General features: G+C 34.4%; 1 protein-coding gene across 1 annotated transcript in view; it reads right to left on the bottom strand.

Annotated features, from left to right (window-relative positions):
- Positions 1-17,373, bottom strand: part of TMPRSS15 (transmembrane serine protease 15) — a 114,052-nt gene that overhangs the window by 48,575 nt on the left and 48,104 nt on the right. Inside the window, exons 11-16 of the mRNA XM_003934328.2 lie at positions 17,192-17,297; positions 16,748-16,898; positions 14,668-14,803; positions 6,278-6,367; positions 5,480-5,605; positions 3,030-3,170 (exon numbers count right to left, since the gene is read on the bottom strand). Of these exons, the coding sequence (XP_003934377.1) occupies positions 3,030-3,170; positions 5,480-5,605; positions 6,278-6,367; positions 14,668-14,803; positions 16,748-16,898; positions 17,192-17,297 (750 nt within the window). The remainder of the gene's footprint in view (positions 1-3,029; positions 3,171-5,479; positions 5,606-6,277; positions 6,368-14,667; positions 14,804-16,747; positions 16,899-17,191; positions 17,298-17,373) is intronic.

The raw sequence follows: 17,373 nt of genomic DNA, 5'->3' as shown, positions 1-17,373 counted from the left end.
CTCAATTACTTGAGATTTTAGTATGTATCTTAATTTCTTTAAAAGTATAATATTTCTTTCAAAAATTTCCATGACATATTTTTTGAAAAAAATTTAGGATGGCTTCCAGTAGAATAGGTACTAGGTATTGGGGACTTACTTGCTCTATTTTATGATATTTTGCAAAAGGGAGCACATAATTTTACTGCATTTATTTGTGTATTTTTTTTTAAATTTATTTGCAGATAGCATCTCACTCTGTTGCTCAGGCTGGAGTGCAGTGGTATGATCTTGGCTAACTGCAACCTCCACCTCCCAGGTTCAAGCAAATCTCCTGCTTTAGCCTCCTGAGTAGCTGGGACTACAGGCGAGTGTCACCACGACCAGCTAATTTTTGCATTTTTAGTAGAGAGAGGGTTTTACCATATTGGCCAGGCTGGTCTCGAACTCCTGACCTCATGATCCATCCTCCCCAGCCTCCCAAAGTGAAGATTACAGGCATGAGCCACCTTGCCCAGCCTAAATTTTGCTGCATTTAAATACACAAGTTATTGACCCTTGTATATTTTTCAGTTGTGCCATTTTCTCCTTAAAACATGAGTAACATCACTTCATTGTTTTAATGTTCATAACTGAGAGAAATATAAAGCTGATCTTATTTACAACATCTACAAAAATAATTATATTTATTCTACTAGGAATTTTCAGAAAAATTTCCCTCTTTAGATTTAAAACTTCACACAGAAAATGTTATAACACTGATTCCTGCTTATGAATTTTTTTGTTGAATGCACTGAGACTTCATGATTTTTCAGGTAATTTTAGTCAGATTTGGAAAGCATACAATTTTTTATTTCATTGTATCTTTCACTATTAGTTCTGATCTGCTTTTATTTTTTCAATTTCAGGAATGTTTATTGTTTCCAAATTGGGGTTGGTTTTTTTTCCTACCCATTACAGGTTCTCATATGTTTCCATCCTCTTTACTTATTGTTTTTTCATTCTTTATCATGGTTTCCATCATCAATTTTTGTGGAAATGTTGTGCAACACAAATTTTGTGGTGTTCTGCACAAGAGGTTTTGAATAGTTATGCAACAGACCAAAAAACTAGGTAGTTCACACTACTAACAAAGGCCTCTAATCAAATCGGAAAGCTTTGATTATGGTAGAGTTTCAAGAAAATTGCTCTGGTCAAAGGTGGCCATTTTTTTCCAAATTTCTTGAGAGGAGACTTTATTGTAATGTCACTTGTGGGAGCCAGTACTGAGCAAAGACTATTCTAACGGGAGCCAAAAATTATATAATAATTAAAAAAATTAGGGTCATAATTTTAGATATTAAAGTAATTTACTTTCTATGTAACAATAGGAGAGATTTAGCTTTTTTCAAACGTTACACAACCAAAGCCTGTTTTATCTTAAAAGTGCTAACATTAGCTACCAAAATGTCCTCATCTATGTCCATCACCCATCTATACTTTATAACTCAAATGTTAAATTAAATTAAAATAACAGGTACATTACGAAGAGAAGGAAACTGAAATAGCAGATAAAATAATTGGCAAACAAACATGGTTATAGTATAATCAGCAGCAACAAAATTCTCAAGAAACAAAATCAGTGATTCAATTCAAAACGACATTTTCAAAATTATCTTGATTAATATTTTCCAAGGCAATGATCAAATTTTCTCCTAAGTTAAATTCTCACCACACACACACATACACACACACACACACGTACGTACATACGTATCTACTGCTATTTTCATCTTAATGTATTTTCTTCTTTACCTAACAAAATCATGCCATTTTCTGTATTTCTTCTTTTTAAGGTACTCTATTATAAGATAAATTATAATTTTATGTAGATATCAAGGTATTTCCTAATTAATTATTTTTTATTGATCCATGTCACTGTTGCTTGTAAGTAAAAAGACTGGCTTCTAAAATCAGTCACAAAATCCAGATTAATTGATTGAGCTACTACTTACTTCTACCTAAGTAGCATGGATAATAACAATCGTGATTCATTTTCAGGGCTAGAGGGCAGACCACTTAATTATTTGTCATAAAGATTAAAGCGGACAGTTTTCTGGGAGAGAATCAAAAGTCCTGGTCAACTGTATGTGGAGGAATAAAGATAAACACAACCTAATAGTAGCTAGATTTGGTATTAGATAACAGGCCAGATGAAGATCAACTATCCAACTCTACCTCTTCTCTAGATATTCAAGTGAAAGACATCAATATTACAAATATTTATATGGAAGGGAAGGAGAGATGTAGGAAGTAGCATATATTCTGTTTTTCTGACATGTTTGCACCTGGAAAGAACCACTGAGTTGTGGGGCAGTTCTACCAGCTAAGTCATAGTCCAGGTGAAGTAGCAAGTTATAAAAAAATGCTCTGTAGATTGTTGAATGCAAACCTTTATATACTGGATATATGAATATATGTATATATCCATGACGAATATAGCACTATTTTGTTTGCTCCTGTTGATTATGTTATGGATATAATAAAAAAAACCGCCAGGGTCAGAGGGTTGGGCACGCCAGCAAATAGCATTAAATTTCTACACTGCAGTGCTTTACTCTGGTTGTCTTCAAAGTTAATGATGTTAATTACTTAATTGAATGTTGCTGACATGCCAACAGCTCTCTTGCCTGTTTCCTTCTTTGTTCTCTTAAAATGTTCTTGACATGGGAAACATGACAGCCTTTCTTCCTTAGAGGGTCAAGTATTCTACTTTTAACATTGAACATGTCCCTCTTCAGTGCACAAAATTCAACACTCTTTACACATCAGAGAAGTGCAAGTAGGTCTGCTAAAAAACTTCTGCTAATAACAAAGTGGCTTCCTACTTTGAACAAACTCGGGTAGTGGTAATATAGATATAAAAGAAGAAAGATGATCTTCATTAAGATGAGGAAGACTGAGTGTCACAGAAGAAGGCATTAAAATATGATTTTGGCCTTGAAATTCTGTATACCTTTGCTGTTTTGCTCCAAAAGTTACTATGCAATGTGTGACTTATGGGCTCTTACCTGGAATCCCCAAGTGATAACCAGTAGTGAAGTTTGCTTTAAACCCTCCTCTTGCCAACACATTGTTAGTGATGAGAAACACAGTCATTCTATTAGTGGTAGAGAACACATCCTTTACTGGACCAGGCCCCGTGTACACAGCTGTTCCAAAAGAAAATGAGAGAATAAGTGAGATGATCCTGTGGGTCTAGAAGGAAATGCACCCCTGTTCTCAGTTCCACCTGCTGGATGTAAGGCTACATGCCACATGGCTTGTTCATATAGCAGCCACAGTAAATGAATGCACACGTTCTTTTACATTTTGAACACTGCTTCAACAAAGTCAACCTCTCCTTACTTTTTTTGATATTGAGGTTTCTATAGCTCTATAATTTAATGATGAATTACTTATACCTGGCTTAGTAACACTGCTGTTCAAAGTTCATGTTATCCCAAATAAATGATTGACTACTTATAAAGAACTCTATAAAGCAATGGAGTTTATAGTCACCTTTACTAACTTTTTGACCAAATGTAATCAGTATTTTTTTGTGTATGGAATTATAAACTACATAAACTACATGGTGACTTTTAAACGTTTTCTGCTGAATTCCTTGGCTTTGGGGATTTCATAAACAATAAAACATTCTTTACTATACTTCAGTTAATTAAAAAAAAATTCATTAAAGAAAGTTTTACATATTGAAAGCCTTACAAATGATTCTGTTTCAAAAGACCTTCCTGCCTACAAATTTTAAACTATTAACTCAGAGATCTTTCTGGAATTCTTATTTACTTTTCAATGATTGTTTAAATATTAACATGTGAATTTATACATTTTCTAGATGACAAGAAGTCTGAAATTTTTATTAGAAAAATAATTTGACTTAAAATAAGAAAACTGTTTAAAATTTTTTTATGTGTATAGACAAAAACAAATTTCAGATTCTTCGGCTCTTGCCAGCTCTTGCCAGCCACATTTTTCATTGCTTACTTTATGGGTGGCTCCCAAAATTCTCCACCAGCAAGCTCACACTCTAGAACTTTGTGAGATTTTGCTGCAGAATTCCATATAAGGGCTGACTGATGAAAAGGTTGGGAAAGCCTCCCCACCACACTGCCCCTTCATTTGTTCTAGAAAATTTTCTCTGGAGTCTTCATTGATTAGTTGCAGCATTCATGTGATTGTATCCTGATTGCATATCTATCGGATCAGATTTTACAATGAATGATGGATATAAGTTCAAAGTACCGTTAAATAAAACATTTTTTATTTGTATCATTTCATTTATCAAAATTGATCATTTGAGCATTTTAATTCAATGTGTGACTTATCAAAAGACATCTTTTTTCTTAAAAATTAGTGGCAGTTAAGTAATGTATTAGCCACTATGTTTGACTGATAGCTTTTTAGTGTGTCAGCATGTATTCCGGGATCTACAGAATACATGTGATGTACACGTAATGTATAGAGAACTACAAAATGGACATCCTTAGCTTCTAGTCTCCAATGTGTAGTGCTTGTGGGAGTCAATTATTATTGTCTAGTAGAACTTATGGCTCAAAAATATTAGTCCAAAATAGCTGAACTCATGGAGCTAGAGAGTAGAATGATGGTTATAAGAGGCTGGAAAGGGTACTGGGAAGGGTGTGGGAGTGAGGATGATCACTGGATACAAAATATAGTTAGACAGAATGCATAAGATCTAGTATTTGATAGCACAACAGGGTGATTACAGTCAATAATAACTTAGTGCACATTTAAAAATAACTAAATGAGTATAATTGGATTGTAATACAAAGACAGGAAAAATGCTTGTGGTGTTGATACCCTATTTACACTGATGTGATTATTATGCATTGTAGGCCTATATCAAAATATCTCACATATCCCATAAATATATACATGTATTTACCCATGAAAATTAAAAATGAATTTAAAAAGTAAAAATAATTAGTCCTGCTTTGTGAAGAATGCTCAAAAATGATTATGTTGTCACTGTTTTAAATATGCCCTATATTGGAAGCTCTACGTAAACTCATGTCACTCTCTTATTGTATTTTCATTTTGCAAGTTGTAAAAGAAGGATTACATTTATTAAGAAATGCTCCTTCTGGCTGGGTGCGGTGGCTCATGCCTATAATCCCAACACTTTGGGAGGCCAAGGCGGGTGGATCACCTAAGGTCAGGAGTTTGAGACCAGCCTGGCCAACATGGTGAAACCCTATCTTTACTAGAAATACAAAAATTAGCCAGGTGTGATGGCGCATGCCTGTAATTTCAGCTACTCAAGAGGCTGAGGGAGGAGAATTAATTGAACCTGGGAGGTGGAAGTTGCAGTGAGCAGATATTGAGCTATTGCACTCCAGCTTGTGACAGAGAGGACTCTGTCTCAAAAAAATATTAATTTTCCCTAAGTACAACTATCTTGAGCTATACAACATTTACGTTATTCATATTTCAAACTTACCTAAGAACAAGGAATCGGTTTCTTCACCATCTCTTATTTCAACTACATCATTAATATTTTCTAAGTCAAATTCTTGAAAATGAAGTTGTATATTTTTTTCTTTTTGTGCATTTAATATCCAAACACCTTAAAAGGAAGAAGTAACATTTAATTTGGAACACACTTCTGATTTCTTTTAACAGCTTCACTCTCTTGAGGATTTTAAATAATTTTCCAAGAAAAGAAAACAACTTTTTTCCATTTCTTGAAAATAATGGAATCAACATAAGTGTCCATAAATAGATGAAGAGGGAGGGAGAATATGGTATCTTTGCACAATGAAATATTATGCAGTCGTAAGAAATAATAAAATCCTGTGATGGATGCAGCCAACCACTATGGCATGTGTGTACCTATGTAACAAACCTGCACGTTCTGCACATGTACCCCAGAACTTAAAGGATGATAATAATAATAACAATTCTTAAAACAAAGTGGTGTCTGGAGTAACACTGGTTCTCTCACTGTTGTTATTCAAATTCTAAATTTGGAATTATAATAATGATACCTGCTTCAAGAAATTATTGTGGGAAATGAATGAAATAATGTATATTGAGCATTAACAAAGTGCCTGGCATGAAATAAATGCTATATATATTTAGCAATTATTGTTATTTTGTTGTTATATTAAGCAAGCTTTTAGGTAGACATGATAGGTATACCTATGTTTGACAAATTTTTAATCTCTGCTGTGTCAAGAAGAGATCTAAATTTGATATGTACATTTGTTTCTAATGACTTGGAAAAGAAATGACTCACAGAATGCCTGATTAGGGTAGTTGTTTGGGAAGTTCATAGAACTGAATGTTGTATTTGGCTCCCACAGTTCAAAAGGTCCTCCACAATCCGCTGAAAGGGAAAGCAATGGGAAATCATTAGCAACACAATGTTTATTTCAGAGACATAATACTATATGCCAGCGAATTTTCAATTACATTTCTTAGAATACAAATTTTGACAAGTAAATTTTAGAGTCATGTAAGGGTAAATGTTGCAGTTTGAATAAAAGAAAAATACAGTTAAATAGATAATAACTCTAATGATCAGTGATGCTGAGATTTTTTTAAATCTAATTGTTAGCTGCATCTATGTTATCTTTTGAAAAGTGTTCACGTCCTTTGCCCACTTTTTATGGGGTTATTTTTTCTTTTTGTTGGAAATTTAAGTTGGAAATTTTTTTATAGAAGCTGGATGTTGGACCTTTGTCAGATGCATAATTTGCAAAAGGTATCATCTGACACCAGTCAGAATGGCTATTATTAAAAAGTCAAAAATAACAAATTTTGGTGAGTTTGTGGGGAAAAAAGAACATTTATACACTGTTGGTGGGGATGTAAATTGGTTAAACTATGTGGAAGACAGTGTGGCAATTTCTAAAAGAACTAAATACAGAAATACCATTTGACCCAACAATTCCACTACTGGCTATGTACCCAAAGGAATAGAAATCGTTCTATTATAAAGACACATGCACATGTTTGTTCACTGTTCAAAATAGCAAAGACATTGAATCAACATAAATGCCCATCAATGATAGACTGGATAAAGAAAAGGTGGTACATATATATCATGGAAAGCTATGCAGTCATAAAAATAAAGACATTTGCAGGAACATGGATGAAATTGGAGACCATTATCCTTAGCAAACTAATACAGGAACAGAAAATCAAATTTGGCAAATTCTTACTTATAAGTGAAAGCTAAATGATGTGAACACATGGACACATACAGGGGAACAATACACACTGGGGCTTTTCAGAGGGTGGAGAGTGGTAGGAAGGAGGGGATCAGGAAAAATAACAAATGGGTACTAGGCTTAATACCTGGGTGATAAAATATTCTGTACAACCAGCCTCCATGACACAAGTTTACCTATGTAACAAACCTGCACTTGTACTTCTGAATTTAAAAATTAAAATAAAATTTTTTTAAAAAAAGATAAGAATTTCTCAAAATATTTTTAATATTCTTATGGCCCTTGTGAATCTTCGAGAAAGCATGATAGTGTGCAGCACTTCTCCAAAATTATTTGTACAAAGGAACATTTTTTTGGTCAAATATCTTTTATAAATAGGTTTTATAAAATAAAGTGTCAAATTCCTACTGTAGAAAAAAAGTTTACTTATAACAAAACAAATTCAACATTTATCACTCTCTAATGAGAAAGGCTAGTAAATCATTTAATTCTGTAATTCTTGATTTTCCCTTTTATTTATTTATTTTTTTGGTAGTCTTAAGGGGAAGCTTCATCATTCTGCATATTGATAGTAAGGAAAGGGAGATAACATGAAACCTTATTTGCATCACAAATGCCCTGGACCAGTCTGGTAACCAACATTGTGCAGAAGCCCAAGTTGAGGCAGGTAACTTATTAAGGCAAATTTATTAAAACAATAGAGCATGGATCTTCCAGCTCAGAGTATAACACTTTAAGTAGGTAGATTAACTTCATAAAATTCTTAACATACTTAATATTTATCTTCTGATTTATTCGAAACAAATTCTAAAGTAATGTAAAAAATAAACTATTTTAAATGTTCTAATTGTATCTAATTCTTGTTACCATTATTATGTTTTAAAATAAGACCAGAAGAAAAAAAGTAACCTGATTTGAAGAATGCAGACAACTGGAATAAATATATTCTTTTCTATATTAAATGCACATAATACTGGGATTATTTACTCCCAACAAACTAGAAATCAGATTATGGGAGGGATAATCAAGTGTCTCTACATTTACAACATTGCCTATAGCCATATCTTCTTCCTTAATCTCTTTTTTATATATCATCTGCCTTATTTATATAAATCACCTGAAATTTATGTGCATGTTCAAAATTTGTATGTAACACATTCCTTAAATTTGAGTTTCATGATGTATATGACGGGCCAGAGAAGGCAATTACTCTGACTCCATACAGTATCCTTGCCAACCTGCCCTGTTCTGTAAATAGATAGGGCATGGTCTTGTTTTACATGCCTTACAGGGTTAGGTTTGTCTAGACTTAGATAAACTCTTCAAAGTAATAAAATATTTTAACAAACCTTGCTGTTTGAAAAGCGTTTCCATGCACGTTATTGCATATGGGGAGAGAACACAGTGTATAAGGGGAGGATTTGTTGGAGTTGCTGGATTAAAATTGTGGCTCTGAGTTGGCTGTCTTTTGGAGACTACTAGATATATATTAAGGGTATTTTGGATTGTTGTAAAATTAGAGCTAATTTAAGAAATGTTCCTATGCATTGCCTGGCATACTTAGTACTGGTTTTCAAGGCAACCTTGTGGATGAGGTAATTACTTTTATATTTTCAGTTTTAAATGGAAAATCTAATGATTACAGAAATTCGCTTGCTTGTTAATGCCATATACATCCACCTAGTGTCAAAGTCAAAACCTCATCATGGTTAATCTCAAGCTTATCCCATTACTGTCTCCCATTGGGTCGATTAAACTTTGAATAATTTCTACCAACTGGTTCACGCTGCCATAGACAGGGTTTAAATTGAGTGTCAATAAGTGGCACCTGATATGTACATTTAAAAAGGAGGGCAGAGGATGAATACACTGACAGGTAAGGTCAAGGATGGGTAAACCTAGAAGGAAGAAGAGAGTGCGCACGGGGTGGTGAGGAAGGCATGTGTACCAAAGAAAGAACAACAATGGAGAATAAGGGCAAGTTCTCCACAGGAAATCATGACTAATTTACAAAGATTTCTGCAGAAGGATCCACCACAGTCCTATAACCTCTACACACACACGGCACATTTAATTTTAATAATCCTACATTGCTATGAAATGCTTCTTTTAATCCTTAATGAGACCAATGAAGGAGGGAATGTGTAACTAACTGCAGAGACAAATATTACACTGCAGATGTAAGACTGGGAAAAATTAACTTCCTATTTCACAGATTTAGCAGTGGCCAATGTTGAGTTTTTTAAAAAATGTTTTCATATTTTTGTTTTTCACCATTAGTCTTATTTTATCCTCAAGAAACATGAAAAAATGTAAAACCTTATATTCTTGATATAGTAAATAGCTGACATTTGGAGGATGCATTGGATTTTCACATAATTGAACGCTTACTGTGCTATACTTAAAGATGAGTAGGTAGAATGTTAATGAGCACATAACAAGAACTCAAATGTTGTCGAGTGTAATTGTTAAGCCTGTCAGGGCAGGCAGTTTTCTTAGGATTTTTCTACTAAATACAAGTCTTGGAAAATGTATCCCTTTAAAATACTTAAGCACTTTTTGAAATACATTTAAATTATGATTTCTTATCTAATAAACTGAGCAGTAAGACATCTCTGATCCTTGGCCTGATAAAATAGATCAGTTACTCTCTGAATATACATGATTGTAAAGAATTGGTAAACACACTTTAAGTCATTCTAAATGTGATAACACAATTTACTTTAATGGTGTTGCTCTAGTGGGGATGTGGCATGTACTTCTAATAGAGAAACCAAAGATTCATGAAATGTAATTCCAGATATCACAGTCATGCTGTGTCCTTAGGTAAAACATCCTTACCCAGACAATGAGAAGAAAATAAAATAGCCTGTCTGATACAGGGAATTCTATTCATTTATAGTGCTGAATTCCTTCATGTTTCTTTTTATGGGAGCTATTCTCTCAAACACTTGTGTTTTGATAAATTTTTTACTATACCAATAGGGATTTTCACTGCACATACTGTGTAAATTGCATGCAGTACTTGGCAAAGTGGTTGTCAGGAATAGATGTTTTTCTTGATGCATGTCATTTTTAGTTCATGCTTAAGCTTCAGATGTCCATGAAACATGTGTTAATGCAGAGGTGCTTACTGTGGAGTGGAAAGGAGAAGAGCCTAGCTTTCACTTACAATAAGAGGATTCCAATTAAATATATTCATGGCAAAACAAGAAATGAGAGCATGGGAAAAATAATTCTTGATTGATACTTTATGTGATAGAATTAATAGACGTAGCTTGAGAAATAATACCTCCTATTGATTGATGTTTGAATATGTAAAATGTGGCTAATTTTCAAAATTATTGAAAATTAATTAAAGTGGCTATTGTTTTTCATCTGCTGAATATGACCATCAATTTCAAGAGAGGTAGGCAGGTACTGATTGAGTCAAATCTACATGAAGAACTGAACTTAGATTATTTAGCTCTAAGTATAAGGTCACATCTACAGAACTTTCCAAATTAACTTTTTTTTTTTTTAAAGAGAGGTGGGGTTTTGCCATGTTTTCAAGGCTAATCTTAAATTTTTGGCTTGAACTGATCTTGCCCACTCGGCCTCCCAAACTGCTGGGACTACAGGCATGAGGTACTGGACGTGGCCATGCAAAATTACCTTTAATTTACATTTGGAAGTAGAAAATAGCTTTAGAAATGACAAAATAAAGAAAAACTATGAAAATAAAGAGTGAATATTGAAATATCTAATATATAGTTAGTTTTTTTATTGTTGTTGCTTGTTTTTAATTAGTTTTAACATCCCCAGAAATAAGCCAGGGGCCTAAAATGTGGATTTCATTTTGTATATGCCCATTTCTATTCAGTAGGTATCTTTTCATGAATCATCAAAATTGGTTTGCAAATTGGCATAATAGTCGTGTAATGGAATGTTTACTCTCTTAAAGTGTACCCAGTGCAATCCCCACATTTAAATTCATTTATATCAACGTCACAGAGTAACAATTGTAGAATTGATGCAGCAGGAAGTTATTAAAGTCATTAAATGGAAGAATCTCTGTGGTTATGAAAAATGAACATACATTTCCTCAAACTAGGCACAATGTGGGTCCCTAGGAAAGAGGGAGGAAACTGAGCTTTATTATTCAGTCACTGGTCTGGGATTGTTTTCTTCTTTAAATGCTCTACATAAACCCAAAGAAAGGCTGTTAGCCAGTCAGCCATAGTTTCCTTTTATTTCTGCTTAAACAAGTCAGTGATCTGGAACCAAAAAAGCTCTGCTCAAATAAGAATTTCACTGAACCAATTGCAAATGATATTAGAATGAAATTGTTCAGAATACATTTGATGGTAATTAACATTTTCTGCTGCGAAAAATATCTTGAAGTGAACCATTTGGAAACTGGAACAAATAAACTCTGGGTAGATTCGGAAGTTTATATTTTCAAATCAGAGGAGTTATTTTTTCATTATACCCTATTGTTAAAAGACAGGAACACCAAACTCTCTTGACATCAAGGTGTTACCTTTTTCAGACTGGAATATAAATATGAAGACTATAAGGATCATATAGATAGATACGATCTAAATCCATCCCTACCATCATTTCCAAGCTTTAGTTTTGGTGCCAAAATTTTGTTTAGCACAAATTTCATGTCACCAAAATGAGAGTACATCCAAAATAGAGAGAGACAGAGAGAGAGAAAGAGAGACAGAGAGAGAGAGATAAATAGAGAGAGAAAGAAGGAAAGAGAAGTTTAGTCTATTTCTAATAGTACTTACTTATCACCAATTTATGTGATGTTAGGTATCAATCATACACTGGGAAAGCAAAGGTAAATTAGACCTAGAGTTTGCTGTGAAGGAACTCACATCTTGCCGCAATTTTATGACCAATATTATTACATAAGAATGTATGGTATTTTCCTGCTTTTGCTTCAATTTTATAAGTATCATTTCATTTTTTTATCTGCACACTTCCTTAAAGCCCTCTGCTCACATTTTTTTTCTCCAAAGTCCTCTATCACTCACTTCTCTTGTATATTACTTTTAGGGGCACATAATTATACATTGCTATAAATATTTATTCATATGATGTTTTCATGTATTAATAGTTATTACTGCATCTTACATTTCATCTGCAGTGTTTTACAGATGGCAGATATTTATAAAATTTCAGTGAATGTTTAAGTATTGAATAATTTATACATCACTCAGCTAAACATCTAAACATGTTAACACACAAGATGGTAAAAGTTAACCAGTCTTTTGGTGGAACATAAGTACTCATTCAATATGCTGACCTGGGACCAATATGACAATATAACTATCTTCAACCTAATGGGAACTCATTTGTTTCATGTTCTCAAATTCCCATGATTGTTAGAGTCTTTTCGTTGTTAAAGCCACTCATCTGACAAGTCTGCCTTTTTTTTGTTTACTTGAAGATTAGAAGCAGAAAAATACATAGTTTAGAAGTAAACCAAATTTGGATAGGCTCTCCAAACTGATTTGCTGATGTAAATTTGGTAGAAGTATTAAGTGTGCTTGGAAGAAAATGAGAAATGGAAAAAGTACTGTGTTTGTGGGATCAGATCCATGACAAAACAAGACATACATGGGTTTTAACCCAAGCCAAGCTGTAGAGCTAAATCAGCTTCCAACAACCACAATCCAAAGACAAAGGCATTGCTTTTTGCATAAATACAACAGTGCAGTGAAAAAAATCCCTATAGAAAGTAAACAGGTGTTTATTATTTATCATAGGTATTTTTCTTTTTCTTCATTTTTCTGTCAAACTCCTAACCTGAAAATAGTATGAAGTGAGTATCTTCTTTGACATGGATAATTTGAATGGTAATGGGTTTTGTTAAGAAATGTCATGCTTCCAATTTGATTTAAGAGCATAAGTAGACATAGATTCTATTTGGTTCTTTTGAGTAAAAAGATCTTATACGACATTGCAAATTGTGATCACTTCTCAGCAATAGCATGAGTGGCTCTATGAAGGGAACATATTCCAAAGCTTTACAAAGGTACTGTGATAGTTAATATTGAGTGCCAACTTGACTGGATTGAAGGATGGAAAGTATTATTCCTGGGTGTGTATGTGAGGGTGTTGCCAAAGGAGATTAACATTTGAATCTGTGGACTGAGAAAGGCAGATCCTTTTCTCAGTCTAGATAGGCACCATTTAATGAGCTGCTAACATAGCTAGAATAAAAGCAGGCAGAAGAATGTGGAAGGACTATACTTGCTGAGTTTTCCAGGCTTCATCTTTTCCCCATGCTGGGTGCTTCCTGCTCTCAAACATTGGACTCCATGTTCTTCAGCTTTTGGGCTCTTGGACTTATACCAGTGGTTGTCAGAGGCTCTCAGGCCACAGACTGAAGGCTGCATGATCACCTTCCCTACTTTAGAGGTTTTGGGACTTGGACTGGCTTTTTTGCTCCTCAGTTTGCAGATGGCCTGTTGTGGGACTTCACCTGTGATCATATTAGTCAATATTCCTTAAAAATTCCCTTTCATATATACATCTATCCTATTAGTTCTGTCCCTCTAGAGAACTCTGACTAATACAGGTACTATTTAGGACAAAAATATTTTGAGTGATATGGATATGTATGTTCAAAGTCCAGGCTTGATTGGTCATTGCTATTAGATTATTTAAAAATAGACTTAGTTAAGACTGAAACAGTGGGTTTCAGACTTAAATAAACTCTTCAAATTACTCAATAAAAAGGCCACAGAAACCTCAAGGCTCCCTCCCCAGAGACTACAGACCATGCCACATGGCCAAGGCAACATTTGTTTGTGTTCCAGTGAAAACAAAATGTAAATCAGCACTTTTATTACATTCAGAAATAAAAAGATACTAAAATGATCGTAATATGCTCCAAAACAAAGTATTGAGTGATTTTCATTGTGGATTTATGTGTAATATGTAATATTCTGCTAGCCTCCATTTGGCTTATGTTTTAAAGTCCTTGATTTTCAGGAAAAAGAATAACAGTACGTTGAGATAATGAAAATAAGCCAAAGAAAGATTTACCTGAAAATAATTATTATTATTGTGTGTGTGTGTGTGTGTGTGTGTGTGTGTGTGTGTGTGTGTGTGTGTTTTCTAGAGACAGAGTCTTACTGTTGCCCAGGCTGGAGTGCAGTGGTATGATCACAGCTCACAACAGAATCTGTCAGGTTCAACAGGCCCTCCCTCCTGCCTCAGCCTCTCTAATAGCTGGGACTGTAGGCATTTGCCACTATGTCCAGCTAATTTTTGTTTGTTTGTTTTGTTTTGTAGAGTCAGAGTCTTGCTATATTCCTCAGGCTGGTCTCAAACTTACGGCTTCAGGCAATCCTCCTGCTTCCACCTCCCAAAGTGCTGGAATTATAGCTGTAAGCCTCCACACTTGACATTAATTGTTTAATAAGACAAATTACACATGAAGATTACTCACTGGGAAGTTCTGGTGGAGGAGTTGGGACCAAAGTTGGTTCTGGATAAAGACTCTCATTGCAAATCCCGTATGTTAGGCTAATGTCATCCAATGCTATATCACTCAGGATCTTGTTTTTAAAAGCATTGAAAGCAACCTGCAATTCAGAGATGCATATGAAATGATTTGATTCCATTCTAATCTTCTCTGACTTGATTCTTCTTGTGGGCCCAATGTCCTCTAGAGAATCAATATTGTCACCTCTAACTACATTGACAGATCATGCTTTTTAAATCCTTCTGCTGAACGCAACACTTTTGTTATGTATTCATGCTGGCTAAATTTCCAATAGTGTCTTCCTTCTGATTTAGGCAATCTTGTCACAGTTTCTGCCTCTCTGTCTGTCTCTGCCTTTCTTATGATATTGTCATACTCCATTGTAATCTGTCGTGCATACATATTATCTGGCAGGAGAAAGCAATTTTCTCCCAAATTTCTTCTTTGTGCAATATTAAACATTCAGGTGGCTTTCTGCCTTCTAAGAGCATACAAGGCTGAAGAGAAAACACACAGATTAGATAATTTACATGAAGATGGAGGGGACAAGAGAAAAGCATGAGTGTAAAACGATAATTGAGGGCCAGCTGTTACTGGTCACAGTTCACCCAGGGTATTGATATGGAATATTTTGTAAAGATGACACCCAGAGGACACAGAACCAGACTCTTTGAAGAAAGGTCCAGAGGTCAGAGGTAACATATTAGGTTCTCAGGGACAGTGGGTATTTTAGCTGTACTTTCCTGGCCCTGTGCTATGTAGGAGAAGAAAGATATATATTGAATGTCTGCTATATGCTAATTGCTATGCTAGGCACATGGTATATATACATTTATCTTATTTAATTTTAAACACTCATTTATTCACTCCTTTGTTTATTCATTCCACCTCCTTCATGCCAGACAGTATTCCAAGTATTATTTTCTTCCTTACACATATGACCTAATTACATTTCAAGGAGACTATGGTGACCTGCTCATGATTTCACAACAAAATGGCAAAGCCGAAGTGCACATATTTGTAGAAGCTGACACTCTTGCAGCACCTGATGAGCTGTGAGAAAATGGATCCAATTATATTACTTTAGAAAAGGTGCTCAGTGAGTGTAGCCAAGTTTGGTCACTGCAATACTGACTTCCTCACTTTTGCTTTTTCTTTGTTCCCTGGCCATTCCATTTTCCATTGCCCTTTTTAAAATTACCAGAAAACAAAATTGGAGAGGAAATGTCCTATAAAAGGATCAAATCAGAAGGAAGAAGGGAAAAGGAAGAGAAGAAAAGAAAGAAAGATGGGAGGCACACAGTTGAGAATCATTAATTATTGCCTACCTTATACCAAGTCATGGGGAAAATCTGAAGCCTTTGATGATGGCAGTGTCTCTCCAAATATACATCGTCCGAAAGTGATACTCTCTTGTTTGAAATTACCCATTTAAAACATTATTAATTTGGTCAAACTAGTAGCCTCTATTATGCTATATTTTAATTGCAAAGACCCTCAGGAAGAGAACACATTAAAGTGTTATTGGAAAAATTAGTTCACCTTAATGTGAAATAAATGATCAGAGACTTCCCAATGATACAGCTCATAGACTTTGTTTCTAAAGGAAATATGTGGAGATTAAATCAGACTTGGGCAGAGTGGGTGGATGCTGATAAGCATAGACATAGAAAAGGGCAGGGCTGGCCTAGGTGGTATTTGTGAAGAGCTGGAAATTGTAGGTAGGCAGAGGACGTAGATATAGATGGTTGGTCTATGCTGGAAAGTTGCTGAAGGAAGCTGAAATACTCTAAAAGGCTTCAATATATTTTATGGACCACTATAAGCTGTATTTTCATTAGTACATTGTTCCTCAATAATGGTTTTTAATAAGCTAATAAATAAATGAAAAAATGCTCAAAGATAAGATACGAAGTAGATTGGGCAAGTAGAGAAAGTGAGTTGATTATCTTCAGAAAACAAATTTTTTTTTTCACTGCATTCTAAATATAATTGTATTATCACAAAAAGTATACAAATTTAAATGACAAAGTGCTTTGCAAACCTTAAATTTAACTGTTTCATTAAGTGTTACTTGTCCATAATTCCAATTTTCTCCATAATTTCCTTCCTTTTGGAAGATTGTCTTCTCCATATTTTGGTCATTGCTGATATTAATGCTTAATTTATAGACGTTTTCACCATACATGTAATACCTAGTTTGGAAACAAGCAAAAATGTTTGAATTCCTACTACACTGGAATAAGTCAATTTCAGAGCTTTTATAAATTCTTTTCTTTCTTTGAAACACCCTTTTCCTTCTGGGTTTTGAAGTTGCTGGGGATGCGGAGGGGAGTCTATCAATGTTTTATTGCTTGTCAATTGGGAAAGTAATAGTATTGCATTAAAACTTTAGCCAACATTTTAGTGAAATATGAGCCTGGTGGCCTTAGCAAGGCAATGTTACCCATTAAATAAGACAGGATTTAAACAGGTGTCTACAACATACCAGAAACTAAGGCAAGCTGGTCCTAAAGTGGGGTCCAAAGGGAGGCTTAAAAGTCCCACTTGTTCTTGTCTCCCTCCTGGTCCAGTTGGGGTAGAAATGTAAAATCCTATAAAAATAACCGAAGAAGTTTTATTTCACTTAAGTTTTGAATTTTCATTGTGTGACATGTAGACTTTGTAAGC

Source organism: Saimiri boliviensis, chromosome 18, assembly GCF_048565385.1.
Source record: "Saimiri boliviensis isolate mSaiBol1 chromosome 18, mSaiBol1.pri, whole genome shotgun sequence".
Lineage (NCBI taxonomy): Eukaryota > Metazoa > Chordata > Mammalia > Primates > Cebidae > Saimiri > Saimiri boliviensis.
This window is presented reverse-complemented; position numbering and strand designations above follow the sequence as displayed.